Genomic DNA, 16898 nt, shown 5'->3' with positions numbered 1-16898 from the left:
CTGGACCAATGGAGGGAGGGAGAAGAGGGAGAGATGCAGGACACAGGGAGGGGGAAACTTGGAAGGGAAAGCTTAACCATTGGAGCAGGGAGGCACTGGCAGTGACATCAGAGGCGGGGGATTTTGGTGGCCTTTATTGCTGTTGCCATGAGCCAGTGCATTACCTGGGTCAATGGTTAAGCCAACCCTGAGTAGGATATTGTTAAATTTGTATTTAGTAACAATGGCCTGTTTCTCTTTATGATCCTACTGGATTTAATGTAAGAGTATAAGAACATAAGGAAATCCATACTGAGTCAGACCAGGATCCATCAAGTCAGCATTCGATCTCTTGTCAGTGGCCAGTACCCAGTCTTTGTTCTGAGGAAACTAGAGATCAAAGACTTTAGACGTGAACACCTGGGCTACACCAATAAAAAAAAACTTTGGACTTTGAACTGGAATTTATCTGAAACAAATGTGTCTCGGCTCTACTCCAGAGTTGCACGTTAAAGACAAAACAGAGAAATACCAGGACACATCCTGTGGACACTGCCACATTTAATTTTTAAAGAAATTAATAATAATGATGAGGCTGATACTAAAATTCATCTTTTGAGGTTTGCAGAACAAACCTTCAAGGTTTGAAATTTTATCCATGTAAATTTTTACCTGTTCAAAATGTAGCCACTGAAAAAGAGACGGTGCTGGAGAGATTCTGGGGACACAGTGTGATTTGGTTCAAGCTGATCATCAATAATGTCTGTTCAAAGTGAACTAGGTGAGACCTAAAGTTAACCAGACCAAAAGGGAGGGGAGCAGGGGGCAAAATTCCCCAGGCCTGGCCTCCAAGGGGGGGGGGGGGCCCAGGCTCGAGCCCGGTGCCAGCAAGCTTCTTCCTGCCTGCTTCCGGGTTTGTTCTCTCCTGCTCCTGCACACCGCCCAGGACCCAGATAATTACAGAAACGCAATATCGCGTTAATGCAATCATCCGGGTTCCGACTACTGGCACACAGGAGCACTGGGGCAGGAGGGGACAGAACGAGGGAGCAGCGCGGCAGTGACTCAGAGACAGAAAGGTGTGGGGGTGGGGGGCAGCGGCCTGGCAGTCAGTCCTGCCCCGGGCCTGGCTGTCTCTCAGCGGCCTTGAGCCAAACACTTTAGATCAGGTATTCAGCTTTTGCTGTTTCAGTCTGAATATCGGGATAGAACTGGTTACATTTATCCAGACAGAGCAGGGTAAATACTGGCCTCAATCTACCTCTTCTGACCCATTGCCTTTATGGCATGTTTTTTGTTCTTATGTTTTAAGATAGTATGGGATAAACACAGACAACAATCCTTATGTTGCAAAACAATGACAGGAAGGTTAGAAATCAAGCACTCTTTATGCAGCAAAAGCACAAAATCCGGGGAGAAAATCTCACCCTGGGCACCCAAATCCTGTCCGGTGCTAGCCACTCCTGAAATAACCTCATCTCGAGGTGCCCCACCTGGCTCAGGTCTCTCCGTGTCCACGGAGGCCGCGCCATGCGGTGTAAGCAAAATGGCGCCCGCTGCCAGCTCAGAGTGGGAAGAAACATCGCTCGCCATGCTCGGGCAGGCTCGTACACCAGTACAGCACGATTTACAGAGCCCTGCTGCTGATTTGCGCTTGCCACAAGTGGAACAACGCTTTACATTGTCCGCAGCCATCGCCGAAAAACGGCGGTAAAATCCAAAATGGCGGTTTCGCGCCAAAATCGCCCCGATCTCAAGAGCAGGCGCCCTATCAAGGTCTCAGGAGTGAAATTAGACATATTTCAGGGGTGTAGCCAGACTTGGCAGTGGGAGGGGGCCAGAGCCTGAGGTGGGGGGGGTACATTTTAGTGTGCCGCCCGCTGCCCTACCACCACCTCGCCGCTCCCCCTGCTGCCCTGCCGCACCCCACAGCAGCAAATACCTTTGGTGGCAGGAGTCCCCGACCCCCCCCCCAGCTGAAACCTTCTCCAGCGCCGCCGCATTCCCTGCCCTGCTGTCTCTTCCTCACGTCCTACACGCTCCTTTAAGTGAAGTGTGCGGGACGTGAGGAGGAAGAGAGAGCAGGGCAAGCAACGCAGCGGCGCTGGAGACCGGTGCTGAACAAGGCTTCAGCTCCCGCCAGCAAAACCAGGGGCCCGGATGAAATTTGGAGGGGGCAGGCCCCCGTGGCCCCACGTAGCTACGCCACTGTATTAGATGGTTCTGAACACCCATACCTCCTTTCTATTCTCTGTTTCTCGATGGACAATATTAAGGATGTATTCATAGCATGTAAGGAGTCTATCTTGGTTTTTTTTTTTAACAGTCTGAGTTCTAAATATAGAAGGCACCATAAACAGCTGTTATTCTTTTTACCAAAAGAATGTTTGTAATGAGTTGCGTGATGAACAGGTGGGCGTATTTGACAATGCACAGGATAATTGGTTACACTTGTTCATTCTTTATCTTTCTGCCAGAAACGCTGTTTATTGTATCGATAATTAGGGATAGGCCAGACTGGAATAGGACACATCTTGCAGCAGGAAACGCAGAGGCCTGTGAGAGGAACAGATGTTTGTGACTATGCCGTTCCATTCTTGTCCTGGAGGTGTTATTTGTTTTTCTTGGTTTTTTTTCTCTGTGCCGTCCTTTCCTTGAAATGCAGTGGCTGGGAATTAATTAATGCACAGTGTTTATCTTTCTACTTGTGAAACTTGATCGGGTTGAATCCTCACAAAGAGCTGCACAGCACTTAGTTGACCAAGGGGCTCATTTTCGAAACAGAAAAATGTCCAAAAGGCAGCACAAAGCAGCAGCCGGACTTTTTTTTTTTTTTTTGCCAAAACATCCAGATCATTATTTTTGAAACCCATTTTTAAGACGTTTTCCTATGCAGTTCATAAGCAGTGTGTACAAATCACAAGGGAGCATGTTGGGGGGGGGGGAGGGGGGGTTTGGATTTGGGCATTCCCAAAACTTAGATGTTTTTCTGCCTTAAAGAAACAAAGCAAAAACGTCTGGGGCTAAAAGGTAGATGATGTGGTCTAGATCTGTCACAACTAAGTCACAAAAATGAGCCGAAAAAGGTGACTACTAGAGGGATTAAGGCATAAGAACATAAGAATAGCCATACTAGGTCAGACAAATGGTCCATCTAGCCCAGTATCATGGCGTGGAGGAGTAGCCTAGTGGTTAGTGCAATGGACTTTGATCCTGGGGGAACTGAGTTCAATTCCCACTGCAGCTCCTTGTGACCCTGGGTAAGTCACTTAACCCTCCATTGCCCCTGGTACAAAATAAGTACCTGAATATATGTAAACCACTTTGAATGTAGTTGCAAAAACCTCAGAAAGGCAGTATATCAAGTCCCATTTCCCTTTCCCTATTTGAGATTCTACATGGAATGTTGCTATTCCACTAGCAAAATTCTATGTAGAAGCCTGCCCTTGCAGATCAGCAACGCGGCCGCGCAGGCTTCTGTTTCTGTGAGTCTGACGTCCCGCACATATGTGCGGGACGTCAGACAAACAGAAGCCTGTGCAGCCGCATTGCTGATCTGCAAGGGCAGGCTTCTACATGGAATGTTGCTAGTGGAGGAGTAGCCTAGTGGTTAGTGCAGCAGACTTTGATTTTCTCAGTGTTTGTTCTTTGCAACCTGCGTATAGTGAGTTGCAGTAATCCAGATGGCTGAGCACGAGGGATTGCACTAGGCTGCGAAAGACGGATCTTGGGAAGTATGGTCTTATCCTTTTCAGTTTCCACATGCTGTAAAACATCTTTTTAGTTGTGTTGTTAGCGTGAGTTTCGAGCGTTAGGTGGCGGTCGATAGTGATTCCAAGGATTTTTAGCGTTTCTGAGATTTGAAGGTTCAGGTTTGGTGTGTTTATAGCTGTGAATTCTTTTGTGTTGTATTGGGAGATGAGTATCAGGCATTGAGTTTTTTCTGCATTTAATTTCAGACGAAATGCATCTGCCCATGTGTTCATGATGTGTAGACTTTGATTGATTTCGTTGAAGATTTCGTTAATGTCTTGTTTGAAGGGGATGTATATTGTCACATCATCAGCATATATGTATGGGTTGAGGTTATGGTTTGATAGGAGTTTTGCCAGAGGGATCATCATTAGGTTGAAAATGGTTGGTGAGAGAGGTGATCCTTGTGGTACTCCACATTCAGGTGTCCATGCCTTAGACGTGGTCGAATTTGATGTGACTTGATACGAACGTTGGGTTAGGAACCCTTCGAAGCAATTCAGGACATTTTCTCCAATGCCAAAGTATTCGAGTATGTGTAATAGGATTCCGTGGTCAACCATATCGAAGGCACTTGACATGTCAAATTGTAGGAGGAGTATATTGTTGCCAGTTGCAATTATTTGTTTAAATCTAGTCATAAGGGTGACTAATACTGTTTCTGTGCTATGATTCGACCGGAATCCTGACCGGAATCCTTTCACTTCCCTTTTAACCATGTTGGCTATCGTTTTCTCTTCTTTCCACCTTTGCAAATGCATGGAATGCATCTGGTCTGGGCTTCCAAGATGGTATTTGTTGGGTTTTGGAGGGCTCAACGTACAATATAATGGGGGGGGGGGGGGGTTTAACACTGAGATGTGTACCTGAGACCTCTTATGTGAAGACCACTGCATTGCCTTCTAGGGTCCCCCACTTCTCTGCTGGGATGTCTGTGTGGCTAGTCTGCTAAGAATTATGCCCCCCCCCCCCCCCAGGCATCCCATTTGCTTGATATTGTGCATTTTCTCCTTGGACTTCTTTTTCTAAAATGTTCCTAAAAGATAGATTCACTGAACACAAAAACATCTAGCAAATGACCATTTTTGAAACAACAATTTGAGTGTTTTTCTGGTTTGAAAATGGCCATGTTTGCTACTAGATTTTTGGATGTTTTTCGCAAAACATCCGATATCATATTTAGACATCATATCAAAAATGCCCCTCCAATATGCATATATAGTACATGGCATCTAATTGGTTATCTCTATTGAATATTTGCGGTCAGTGCTGAAAAGTTAACTGGCTATGGGGTCCATTTACTAAGATGCGCTGAAAAACGGGCTGCACTAGCGTAGGCGCGTGTTTTGGATACGCGCAGATCCATTTTTCAGTGTGCCTGTAAAAAAAAGGTCTTTTATAAAATTTTGGCCAAAAATGGACGTGCGGCAAAATTAAAATTGTAACGGGTCTATTTTGGGTCTGAGACCTTACCGCCACCTATTGACTTAGCGGTAAGGTCTCGCGCATTAACCATGTGGTAATTGTCTACATGCGTAGAATGACGATTACTGCCCGGTTTCTGCTGTGCATCAGAAAATAAAAATTATTTTCCGGCGTGCATAGCAGCCGCGCATAAAAAATGAAATTACCGCACGGGTCACGTGGTAGCCAGGTGGTAACTCTGAATTGACATGTGTTGGGTGCGCGTAGGCGCCTATCTAGCTTATTTTTGAAAGAGAAGGGCGCCCATCTTCCGACTATCTACTGCCCTGATGGTCTAGTGACCTCTTCAGGGCAGGAAAGAGCCCCCTCTTTCCTGTCCGGAGCTCTGTCCTTGCCCTGCATCCTGTTGCTGTGATGGTCTCGGGATTCAAAATGGCCGCTGAGAGTTGAAGTCTCGCGAGGCCGCTTCAACTCTCGGTGGCCATTTTGAATCTCGAGACCGTCACAGCAACAGAATGCAGGGCAAGGCAATGCTCCGGGCGGGAAAGAGGGGGCTCTTTCCTGCCCCGAAGAGGTCACTAGACCACCAGGGCAGTAGATAGTGAGTAAGGGGAGGCTAGGATAGGCCCACCGCCCGCCCGCCCGTTTGTCCAGAAATCCGGACAAACGGGTGGACTGGCAAAACCCATCCGAATGCCCGGACATGACTGAGTAAATCTGGACGTATGGTAACCCTGGGGGGGGGGGGGGGGGGGTGACAGATTTGTTGTGCCCACCCACTTTGGCCTCTGACCTGCTCAAAATTGGGTGTCTGACTACACCCCTGGGCTGTTTGAAGTTGCTCACCCTCCTGATGGGTAAAAGATGTGCTGATGGTAGTTTATATGGTTGTCAGAACCTATTATTTTGCTTTCACTACAGCTGTTCTTTGCCACCCCCTAGAAACTGCTCCCTTAAGCGACTGCCTGGTTTGCTTGTCGGTTACCCCAGGTACTGCCTGGATCACAGTACACAATCGAATGGTCGAGCCCTGGAGTCCCCAGTCTATTTTTCCTCAAACATTATCAGCTAACAATGACTGATGAGCTAATGTTTCTCTTTCTACTTTTGTTTCCACAGTCTGCAGAATTCTTTGAAATGCTGGAAAAAATGCAGGTGAGGGCCGCATGTTGCTTACACAAAGTAAAACACACAAATATTTTATGCTCCGAGAAAGCGACAATAGGAAATGTTTCAGGTTTTCAGTATTCATAATTCACACTTGCTGTATATAACTTTAGGATTTCATAACAGTGATTTATAAATGTAATAAAAGGAAAATGAAATTTCTGATTTACTAAAGCATCTGGCTTCCTTGTCAAAATGGATTCCAAATAACTGAAGGAGAAAGTGAATTTCTGCAGCAAAACAACAGGAGACAAATGACCCCCTGGTATAGATTTTGACAACTGCCATAGATCCTTGTTGAATTATTCCACTACATGTTGGCTCGATGATATTGAGCCAGTCAAGTTTTTAAACTTTTTTCAGCAGATAGGAGGGAGATGTGGTCTAACAGTTAGACAATTGTATAGTAACTAAATTGAACTAGTTAGTAAAAGGTTTGTTACTTTTACTTGTAAAGAAGTGCATGATAACATTTTGCTACTTTCACTTTTACATGTAGTGGCGTAGCCACAGGTGGGCTGGGGTGGGCCAGGACCCACCCACATAGGGCTCAGGCCCACCCAACAGTAATACACATTTAGCAGTAGCTGGTGGGGATCCCAATCTCTGCTAGCTGAAGACTTCCCCCTGATGGTAATGAAAACGCTACTCTCCACGATACCAGCACCTGCACATTCTCAGTTTTCAGCGCCTGCCTGCTGCAGACTGCCAAGGTGGAGAGAAGCATTTTTCCACCAGCTGAGATATTTGTTTGGTGGGGTGGAGAACACTTGGTGCCCACCCACTTCTTGCCTAGGCCCACCCAAAATCTGCTGTCTGGCTACACCCCTGCCTACATGACCACACATAAATGCCAAATCTAATTAGTGCCAATAATTGCATGTTGAAAAGCCAATTATTGGCGCTATGTAGCTCATTATTCAATTAAATTGTGCACGCAAATTAGGAATGCGCCCAAATTTGCACGCATAGTTTTTGGTGACTTTTATGAAATTAGGGAGTTGACATTTTTGCCTTAATTCTCAAAGATATGCAAACAGAATTTGCCAAAAGACGAAACTTTGTTAGAACAACAGACAATGATTTCAACTTTGTGTAAACCTGCTCTGTAATTGGACAGCAGGATGATAATAAGGAAGATGCAAGTGATGAATTAACACTACTTCTAATTCAGATGATAATGACAACGATGAAGGTAAAGCATTCTTTACTATAAGGAAGTCAAGTGCTTCAGACAGAGATTCCTTTGATCAATACCTGCAGAACCAGTCAGAAGACATCAGTAATATGGCGGGCCGGGCCTGATTTGAAGGAACTTTTTATTAGAACAATCCACGTCCTGATAGTACAGTTGTTAAACACCTTTTTAGCTGTTCTGGGTTAATGACTCACTGGCACTCTCACAGGAGTGACAGTCATTGTCCAAAACGTAGTTTTATTAAAAGCAAAGTGGATTGAATTGTAGAGCAGTAAAGTTGTTGGGATAAAAATGTTAACAATAGTTGCATTTGTTGCAGTTATTGTACTTTTACTTTTTACTAGGCAATAACTTTTTTTTTTACTGTCACTTAAGTACATTTTTGTCACTATACTTTTATTTTTAAGTATTAAGATATACATTTACTTTTACTTAAGTACTTTGACCTAGTACTTTGAACAACAATATGAATACACAAGGCAGAAGGAGAGGTTTATAAAATAATGAGTGGAGTTGAACGGGTGGATGTGAAGCGTCTGTTCACGCTTTCCAAAAATACTAGGACTATGGGGCATGCGATGAATCTACAATGTAGTAAATTTAAAATGAATCAGAGAAAATCTTTCTTCACTCAACATGTAATTAAACTCTGGAATTCGTTGCCAGAGAATGTGGTAAAGGCGGTTAGCTTGGCGGAGTTTAAAAAAAAGGTTTGGACGGCTTCCTAAAGGAAAAGTCCATAGACCGTTATTAAATGGACTTGGGTGGAAATCCACTATTTCTGGGATAAGCAGTATAAAATGTTTTGTACATTTTTGGGATCTTGCCAGGTCTTTGTGACCTGACCACAGTTGGAAACAGGATGCTGGGCTCGATGGACCTTTGGTCTTTCCCAGTAAGGCAATGTTTATGTAATTGTATAAAAGGGTTGCTTCCTTTTAGGCACGATGATGTCACACAGTGAGAGCCTGTTATATAATTATATCTGGTGCCCAGATTCCATTATAGAATAAAAAGTAAAGGGTCATGGAATAGGTGGGGAAATGTGGACTACAAATGCTGCAAATAAATAAATATACCACCTTTCTGTGGTACAACCAAAGCAGTTTACATGTATGATATGTGTAGTGTGCTCTCTATTTAGATGCCCACCGTTACACCAGCCATATACCTGGTGCATCTACGGACTCCTAAATGGGGAAAGGGTGTACATAACTGGGAGCCCTGCCCATACCCCACCCATGCTCTGCCCACATGCATTTGTGCGGCTATAGCAATTATAGATGCCCTTATAAAATAGCTGTTAACACTCATAAGTGCTACTTTTCTCTGCACTTACAGCATGCAAAGGGCCATGTACCCACTTGTGCCTAGGTATAGAATTGCCCTTCACGTGGTTGATCCAGGAATCAGAGGTCAACACTGGCACTCTGTGGCACCCTAGGCAAATCACTTTAAAAGTCACTGAAAATAAGACATTCAGCTTTCCCAGTTAACAAATTAATTTTCTTTAATATTGCATTTCCCTAACATTTTTGCCCTCCTGTTGTGTGGTAGGGAAAACCAGTGCATTCCATTTATTCACACCACTATCGAGCATTGAACGGGAAATGTCTTCAATGACCTGTTTTGCATTTGGTTTGAACAGGCACCGAAAATTGAAGAACAGAAAACTGGAAGCCAGAAGAATAAGGTTGGTTGGTTGGTTCTGGGCTCAGAGAAGAAGAAATGTATGTGCAGCTCACTCGGCCTACTTAATCACATGCAGTGTAGTCCGATTTTGTAACTGTTTTATATGAACATAATAATATGGAGAGAAATCATACTCTTGGGGAGAAGGGGGGGGGGGACTCACTATGAACAGGGTTTCATCCCCTCATTATTTAGTAGTCATGATTTTAAAAAATAGTAATAATTGCAGCTATGATCACATGATCTCCCCTTCTGTCTCTTCCTAGCATCTATATTCTCTCTTTCACTCTCATCCCCCATCCCCCCTCCAAGCCATGGTATGAACCAACTTTTTCTTCCCTTCCTCTACCCATGGTTCGGTATCTCCCCCTCTCTTTCAATTCTCCCCATCCATCTATCTTAAACCTGGTCTTGAGGTCCCAAGCAGGGGCAGCAATACACATACACTGCCTGCGGCATGATCCAGAGCGTCCCTTCTGACCAGGGTTACCATATTTGGTCCCCTCAAAAAGAGGACACATGCCCCACCCCCTCCCTGCCACACCCCCTGTTACATATCGCCCCACCCCTTTCACCCTTGCCCCCCACCCACACCCCCCCTAAGGGTGTCCTACCCCCTAGTCCCCTCCCCTTACCTTACTCTACTGCCATGGTGGTCTAGTGACCTCTTCAGGGCAGGAAAGAGCCCCCTCTTTCCTGCCCGGAGTGCTGTCCTGCATTCTTTTCACCTTGCATTGCTGACGGTCCCGGCGCCGATTCATTTTGAATCGGCGCCGGGACCTTCAGCATTAAGTCTTGGAAGGCCACTTCAACTCTCGGCAGCCATTTTGAATCGGTGCCGGGACCATCAGCATTGCAAGGGGAAGAGAATGCAGGGCAGCACTCCGGGCAGCAAAAGTGGGCTCTTTCCTACCCCGAAGAGGTCACTAGACCAACAGGGCAGTAGAGTAAGGTAAGGGGAGGGGATAGGACACCATTAGGCCTGCCCGCCAGCCTGCCCGTTTGTCCGGAAATCCGGACAAACGGGCAGGCTGGCAAAACCCGCCTGGTTGCCCAGCCATGCCTTCAAAAAGAGGACATGTCCGGGTAAAACCAGACATATGGTAACCCTACTTCTGACCCATCCCACCCCTACTGATACAATTTCCTGTTTCTGCATGTGTGGGAAGGGTGACACGGAGAGCTCCAGAGCAGGCTGCAGCCAGCGTATGTGTATCACTGTCGCTGCTGGGGACCTCAAGAAGCCAAATTCTGTGGAAGTTGTAATTAGGGCCTACTGTCCTGTATCCTGCATTGCCACAGTGGCCCTGTCTTCATAGCACGTTCTAGTCTAATCTGGCAGGCCAGGAGTTCCAGTGGCCATGCAAAGGTATAGACCTCAGGTACACAGTGGCAGGTGGTGCTGGTTGCTTTCAAGCCTTGGGCAGGGGTCGGATCCCACAGGTTTGCCCAAGACTTCCATTCTCTCAGAATCAACCGTGCATATATGTTTTCTGCAGGAGATACATGGTAGGTGTCCATTTGTTTGAATAGGGGGGGTCCTTTTTACTATGGCACGTTAACACACGGTAATGGTTACCAGACAAACGTGGTAACTGCTACTGCAGTGACCTAACAGTGCACACTTCTTTGCGCATTAACTGCACGTTGTGTTAGACGGGTCATGGGTGGAGAACAGGCATAGACAATATACTGCAGTAAGTGCAAGGTACTTACCGGGCGTTGTTGCTTGCACAGTTAACATGGGTTCATTTACTGCACCTTCATGAAGAGGTGTTAAGTACATCTGTGCTAATAGCAACCAGGTTTAATGCAGAAGACCTCCCCTCCCCCGACAATTACAACGCAACCTTTGCACTTGCCTCATGCTAATTTGTATGGTTAAGGCGCACTAAGTATATAAAAACATGACACGCTAGGTAATTAAGGGGCCCTTTTACTAAGGCGTGTAGCTGCCTACGCGCACCCAGCGTGCATCAAATTGGCATTACCACCCGGCTACCGCATGCCTCGGCCGGTAATTCCATTTTTTAGCACGCACCCAAAACACACAATAGAAAATATTTTTCTAACGCGGGGTGCTTACCCGGCGGTAATCAGCAGTTGACGCACGCTGGACACTTACCGCCCAGTTAGCGCAGGAGACCCTACCACTAAGTCAATGGGTAATGTTAAGGTCTCAGGCCGAAAATGGGCACGCGCTGGTTTTCATTTTGCCGCACGTCCGTTTTTCGGCACAATAAAAAAAAATTCCTTTTTTCCAGGTGCACTCAGAAAATGGACCAGCGCACGTCCAAAACACGCGCCTACACCAGCACAGGCCACTTTTGGGCGCGCCTTAGTAAAAGTGTCCCTAAGACTATTGTTACTAATAATTCCATTAGTGAATCAAACATAACTTTTATGGTTTCTATTTTTTTTTTCAGGAAGACTATATTCCTTATCCCAGCATTGATGAGGTACAGTAAAACCTTTGTAATCTGTTCGGTATATTTGTTGTATATATGTTGGTCCAGAAGAAGTGGAGAAGCAGCAGCCTGAGAACCAAGGGAACTGGGTTCAATTCCCACTGCAGCTCCTTTGTGACTCTGAGCAAGTCATTAAAATTTCCATTGCCCCAGGTACAAAATAAGTACATGTAAATCACTTTGATTGTAAGCACAGAAAGGTGGTATATCATATCTCACCCCCTTTCCCCCTAAAGTGTTTGGGTAGGGTTTTTTTATGCCACATCAGTGGAGCACACTTAGTTCTAATTTGGCCAAGAATAAGCAAAGCATTTGTGAACGCAGTCGAATCTTCTCAATTATGAAACAAAATGAAAAACATGTTTCGGGCAATTTTCACATAGCTAATTTTCAAAGAGAAAGTACCTGAGTAAAAATAACCCTACAAGAACAAAAGGGAGGCTTAGTCATGATATCCACAAGAAATACACGCACAATTTTATATGGGTGGAATATCTTCTCACATTTCCTTTGAATCTCCCTTGTTTCAGCCTCATGTGTTGACTGACCCCAGTGGTGTAGGAAGGGGGGGGGGGGGCAGTGGGGCGGTCCGCCCCGGGTGAACGCCGCTGGGGGGAGTGTGGGCTCCGTTGGTTCCTTGCTCCCTCTGCCCCGGAACAGGTTACTTGTTGTTCCGGGGCAGAGAGAGCAAGGAACCAATGGAGCCGATGCAGCTCCCAGCGACGTGGACTCGGGGGCGGATTGGCCCTGCCACCCACCCCTTGCTTCTAAATCAATTAAGAATGTGCTCCGGGGGGGGGGGTGCGCTCCGGAGGGGGGGGGTGCGCAGCGGCGACCCGCCCCGGGTGTCAGCCGCCCTCGCTACGGCACTGGTTGATCCTGTGTTCTAGAGCTTCTCATTCAATAGAAAACACTACCTTCTGCTTCCTTTATTGAAGCCTGCTAAGTATCTGAATCAGCCATTCCTAACCCAATCCTTGAGGCAAAGTATACTTATATGTTTAAGGCACTTAATTGTTCCACCTCTCAGTTCAAAAATCAAAGTGGTGTACAATGCTGAAAGGGAAATAGGATGGAACCCCATAACAAAATAGGACAGAGAAGAATTAAAGAGAGAGGAGGCAGAGGGGAAAGGGAGGCTGGAGAGAGAGAGAAATAGGACGAAAGTTGAGAACCCGCTGAGCCCAGGACCCAGGTAACCCACTGAGTAGGTGAATATCTAGATGGGGTCAATTAAATGCTGAATAAAATAGATGGGCTTTAAGGAGTCAGCGAAAGCGAGGGTACAAGAGCTCCGATCTTTGATCTATAGGAAGAAAATTACACAAGAAAGGAGCGAGGCAGAAAAAGGCTGAGTGTCCGGTAAAATCTAGTCTTGCACAGTGGACAGTAAGACGAGAATTAAAAGCTGAGCGAAGAACCTGAGAGAGACAATATGGGGTAATCAAACTAGCAAGGTAGAGGGGAGCCTTATAAGTGATGGTGAGAACTTTGTGGACAATGCGAGACTTGATGGAAAGCCAGTGATGCTGTTTCAAAAGAGGAGAAATGCATACAGCAGTATTTTGAACCGTCTGAAGTTTCTTAAGGGAGATAGCTGGAAGACTCGTATCAATAATATTACAATAATCGAGCCTAGAAGCGACCAAAGCATAAAGAAGGGGTTGCACAGCTCTCATCACTGAGATAAGAATGCAAAGATCTATAAGCCGGAGAGAGAAAAAGCAGCTTTTCACAGTAGAGGAAATATGGGTAGTAAAGTCAGGGCAGTGTCAAAGTGGACTCCAAGATGCTTAAAAGATTCGACCAGTTGGACAGGTGTACCAGGCATGAGATAGATTTGCACGCGCTGCCTTAATTGCATGTAAATCTAACTCATGAATATTCATTGTGTGGATATTCTGAAAACCTAATGGGACTAGGTGTGCCCCGAGGATTGGGTTGGGAATGGCTTATCTGAATGCTTGTGTGCTATTTCTAGTGGCCAAGATACTGACTTGCTTTGTCCTTCAGATTCTAGAGAAAGAAAGTCCCTTTCCATTGATAATTCTACCCCAGTTTGGAGGTTATTGGATTGAAGACCCAGAAAATATCTGTACACCAACATCATCTGAGAGCAGCATCTGTGAGGAAGAGGAAGAGAACCTCAGCCCCAGTACCTATGGCTATAAGCTTGAATGTAAAAGCACAGCTAGAGCTTACAGAAAGCATTTTCTAGGGAAGGTTTGTAGAGTATTGGTTGCCTTTATACAGTGGCGTTCCTGGGGGGGGGGGGCGGTGGGTGCGGTCCGCCCCGGGTGCACGCCTGTCCTCCATTCGTTCCATGCTTCTTTTCTGCCCTGGAACAGGTTACTTCCTGTTACGGGGCAGAGAAGAAGCATGGAACGAACGGAGGACAGGCGCGCGCGGCACCCCCCCAGCGGCGTGCACCCGGGGGGTGTCCTTTGGCGGGGGGGGGGTCACGCTGCAGCGGGGGGGCGCTGCACCCGGGGGGGGGGGGGGGGTGCTTTCGCGGGGGGTGTCCTTTCGCGGGGGGGAGGTCACGCTGCATCGGGGGGGGGGGGGCGCTGCACCCGGGGGGTGTCCTTTGGCGGGGGGGGGGTCACGCTGCATCGGGGGGGGTGGGTGCTTTCGCGGGGGGGGTCCTTTCGCCGGGGGGGGGGGGCGCTGCATCCGGGGGGGTGGGGCGCATCGGTGATCCGCCCCGGGTGTCAGCCCCCCTAGGAACGCCACTGCCTTTATATTATTATGATGTATGTACTGCGCCTCATTGGCTTTTGATAGATTAGATGCAATGTGGCATATCATAGATTATATAACAGATTTATCTTATTTATAACTCTATCCCTATATGCCATAATATTTATCAAAATAATAATAATAGGAAAACTGAAGGGAAAATTACTGAATCAGTGGACCCTTATACTAAACTGTGTTAAGCAATTAATACTAGTTTCTATATATCACACCTAAAAACTTGGCACTGAAATGAAATACACCTAGGCGTATTCTATAAAGTACACCTAAATGTAGGCATAAATTTCCACGCGGTTTATAGAATATGCTGAGTGCCAGTCCGTGCAACTAAATTTAGTTGCGGACAGTTAACGCTAACTAAAACTTGGTGTAAATGCCAACTCCTAAATTACGTGCTGACTAGGTGTATTCTATTATCACGCACATAGATTTTAGAAATGCCCCTGATTCGCCCATTCCACATCCATGGCCATGCCCCCTTTTCAAAATGCGACTTAGAATTTATGCGCATCACATTACAGAATACGCTTAGTTGTGCGTGTAAATTCTAGTTAATGCCAATTAATGTCAATAATTGCTGATTAATTGGCAATTATCGGTGCTGATTGGCTTGTTAACTAATTAAGTTGTGTGCATAAATCCAGAGTACGATTGGATTTTCGTACACAACTTAAGTCGCGATATATAGAACCGGGGGACAAGGGGTGCGTAATTTGGGCTATCTGGTTGTAGAATTGCCCTAAAAGTCTTTATTGGTCTGTCGTTTTCATGTTGAGACACAAGGTTACTTCCGTACAAGGCTCTATGTCATTAGCCGAACTGCTGCCGATGTGTGATTTGGCAGCAGGCCAAAGCATACCAGACATCAGCTAGCCATGGAAGCAGAAAATTAACCAAATGTTTAGAAGTAAATTAATGACTTCCTGCCACCAGAGCACGTCCATTTTTAAAACCCTTGACTAACAGCTTTCCTGTCTTCGGGATCTGACACAGAGGAGGCTGTACTGTGTGCAATTCTAGTCACCGCATCTCAAAAAAGATATAGTGGAATTAGAAAAGGTACAGAGAAGGGCACCAAAAATGATAAAGGGGATGGGATGGCTTCTCTATGAGGAAAGGCTAAAGTGGCTAGGGCTCTTCAGCTTGGAGAAAAGACAGCTGAGGGGAGATATGATAGAGGGATATAAAATACTGAGTGGAATGGAACGGGTAGACGTGAATCGCTTGTTTACTCTTCCCAAAAATACTAGGACTAGGAGGCACGCAATGAAGCTACAAAGTAGTAAATTTAAAACGAATTGGAGAAAATATTTCTTCACTCAACATGTAATTAAACTCTGGAATTCTTGCCAGAGAATGCGGTAAAAGCAGTTAGCTTAGCGGGGTTTTAAAAAGGTTTGGATAGCTTCCTAAAAGAAAACTCCAATGGACTTCGGAAAATCCACTGTCTATTTCTGGGATAAGCAGCATAAAATGTATTGTACTGTTTTGGGATCTTGCCAGGTACTTGTGACCTGGATTGGCCACTGTTGGAAACAGGATACTGGGCTTGATGGACCTTTGGTCTCTGCCAGTATGGCAGTACTTATGTACTGATTTCGTATTAATCTTCTGTACTGTTTTCTATTTTTAGGATCATTTAAATTTTTATTGTACTGCCAGTAGCCTTGGGAATTTGATCCTTTCCATTAAGTGTGAAGAAGCAGAAGGTCTCGAATATTTGAGGATTATGCTCAGGTACAGAAACAACAGTAAAACATTGGTTTTGTTTCTTTAGAATTTCTTTTCAGTCTTATATGACATCAAGACATTCACAGCAGTTTGATATGTACAAATGCCAGTTACCTCAAGGCTGCAAGAAAGAATTGGAGAGGTAGTTCTAGACCTTCCATATCCATTTCTCAAATCTTCAGTTGTGCCGTAAATGGGAGGCAAGAATACATTCTGGTTACCTGCGACATAACGTAACCAAAGACCGTAATGGACATATCCTAACTCTCCCTCTTCCTCTCTAAGTTCCCCTAGTGTAGTCACCATACATGAATGAACCTTAGTCTACCACAATATCACCTTGTATTTGTTCATACCGGAACTGGCTAACGCCGTGACGGAACTATGTAAGCCACATTGAGCCTGCAAATAGGTGGGAAAATGTGGGATACAAATGTAATAAATAAATAAATAATTCACTGGCTGCAGGACCAGACATACCTCTGACATACCCCATAGGTGCAGGATCTAGAGGGAGTAGATTTCCCCTGGAAACTCGAGCATTGAGATGAAAGGTGAGGGCATGTCCACCTCTTTCCTCTGGGTGATCCTCTTTCACCTTGGATCTGCCTCTTGAAAGGTGCATGGCTACCTCTAGCACTTTCCTTGGCAATCTGCCCAGGCTGGGATTTCTGGAGCATACATAACCATGGTAATGGCAAACCCTTGATCTGGATTTAAAAAGTCCA

The 16898-nt window shown here is 45.7% G+C and overlaps 1 protein-coding gene across 3 annotated transcripts in view; it reads left to right on the top strand.

Moving 5' to 3' along the window:
- The window catches only part of RAP1GAP2 (RAP1 GTPase activating protein 2), a 257985-nt gene that overhangs the window by 120302 nt on the left and 120785 nt on the right, over positions 1-16898 (top strand). For all 3 annotated transcript variants that reach the window (XM_030185957.1, XM_030185956.1, XM_030185955.1), the window contains exons 2-6: positions 6277-6312; positions 9171-9215; positions 11641-11673; positions 13696-13905; positions 16073-16176. In XM_030185957.1, the coding sequence (XP_030041817.1) occupies positions 6277-6312; positions 9171-9215; positions 11641-11673; positions 13696-13905; positions 16073-16176 (428 nt within the window). The remainder of the gene's footprint in view (positions 1-6276; positions 6313-9170; positions 9216-11640; positions 11674-13695; positions 13906-16072; positions 16177-16898) is intronic.

This window comes from Microcaecilia unicolor, chromosome 13 (genome assembly GCF_901765095.1).
Source record: "Microcaecilia unicolor chromosome 13, aMicUni1.1, whole genome shotgun sequence".
Taxonomy (NCBI): domain Eukaryota; kingdom Metazoa; phylum Chordata; class Amphibia; order Gymnophiona; family Siphonopidae; genus Microcaecilia; species Microcaecilia unicolor.
This window is presented reverse-complemented; position numbering and strand designations above follow the sequence as displayed.